This window comes from Eimeria mitis, genomic scaffold, assembly GCF_000499745.2.
Source record: "Eimeria mitis Houghton genomic scaffold, Emh_scaff11773, whole genome shotgun sequence".
Classification (NCBI taxonomy): domain Eukaryota; phylum Apicomplexa; class Conoidasida; order Eucoccidiorida; family Eimeriidae; genus Eimeria; species Eimeria mitis.
Genome location: NW_024012276.1, coordinates 1 through 946, shown reverse-complemented (window position 1 = coordinate 946; position 946 = coordinate 1). Strand labels below are relative to the sequence as shown.

The 946-nt window shown below is 50.0% G+C and overlaps 1 protein-coding gene across 1 annotated transcript; it reads right to left on the bottom strand.

Moving 5' to 3' along the window:
- Positions 1–348: 348 nt before the first annotated feature.
- Positions 349–792, bottom strand: EMH_0100620 (uncharacterized protein; the record flags this gene model as incomplete). The annotated part of the gene is made up of 1 exon (XM_038022193.1): positions 349–792. The coding sequence occupies one exon, from the start codon at positions 790–792 to the stop codon at positions 349–351; it is 444 nt and encodes a 147-aa protein (XP_037878047.1).
- Between the last annotated feature and the right edge of the window lie 154 nt (positions 793–946).

Sequence of the window (946 nt, the reverse complement as noted above, 5' to 3'; positions counted from 1 at the left end):
TTCCCATTGTATACAACACAGCAAGTCCGCAACATAACAGTCGAAACCCTGCATGTGAACATCATGAGTGCTTGGGGTCTTCTTGACTGCGCGCCTGAACGTCAGAAGGGCTTTCAACATGACCACTTGAAGAAGAGAACTGCTTGTCATCCTCTATCCAAAGCTTCCACAGCGGGTTTGCCAGTTGGCTGTCTTTGGACGCGTGGTTAAGAATGGCCCTCTTCAGCTCAATTACTTCCTCAAGTGCCAGGCATCTTGCTTGCTTATATATTGACAGTGCCGCACTCAGTCGATTGACCAATTTGTTCAGTATTTTTGTTTTTCCTTCCCTGAATTCTCACGGAAAAGTTAGTCGCTGCGGAACCTCAGCACAAACTCAGGCCACCAGCTGCCGGCATCCATATGGTCCCCCAGGAGCTCGATTGTGCAGGCCAGGTAGTCAAACGCCACAAGCACAGCTGATAGTCTCATAAGAAGTTGGCCTGCTGTGCGCTTCCTGCATGTTCGTGCCAGTTTGGCTACCGCATGTTTCGCCATGTAGTCGGCGTTCACCATGAGTGTGCTAACGTCTTCAGCCGTCAGGGAATCCTTGGCAAACAAGCTACGCATTTTCATGTATGCTTCCATGAGTGTAGTAACGCCTAAATCGAACGACAGTTCACGCGCGCTGTTATATCGTACGTGGACATCTTCCGGATTTACCACAGGCAGCCGCACAAAAGGATGGCGTCGAACGCCCTTAGCCCCGAAGGGTTCCCCGCTTCCACTAGTGGTTGCCTGCAGAGCTGTCATTTGAATTGGTTCTCGATCCGGTGGCTCAGCTTGAACCTTAGCTACTGATTTGTCATCGGTGGGAAAGCTCAGATGCTACTTCAACATCACTTAAGCAGATATGTGGTCACTTTTCCTTTTTGGCGCTAAGCAATGTAAGCGGTTCCCCTAGCAT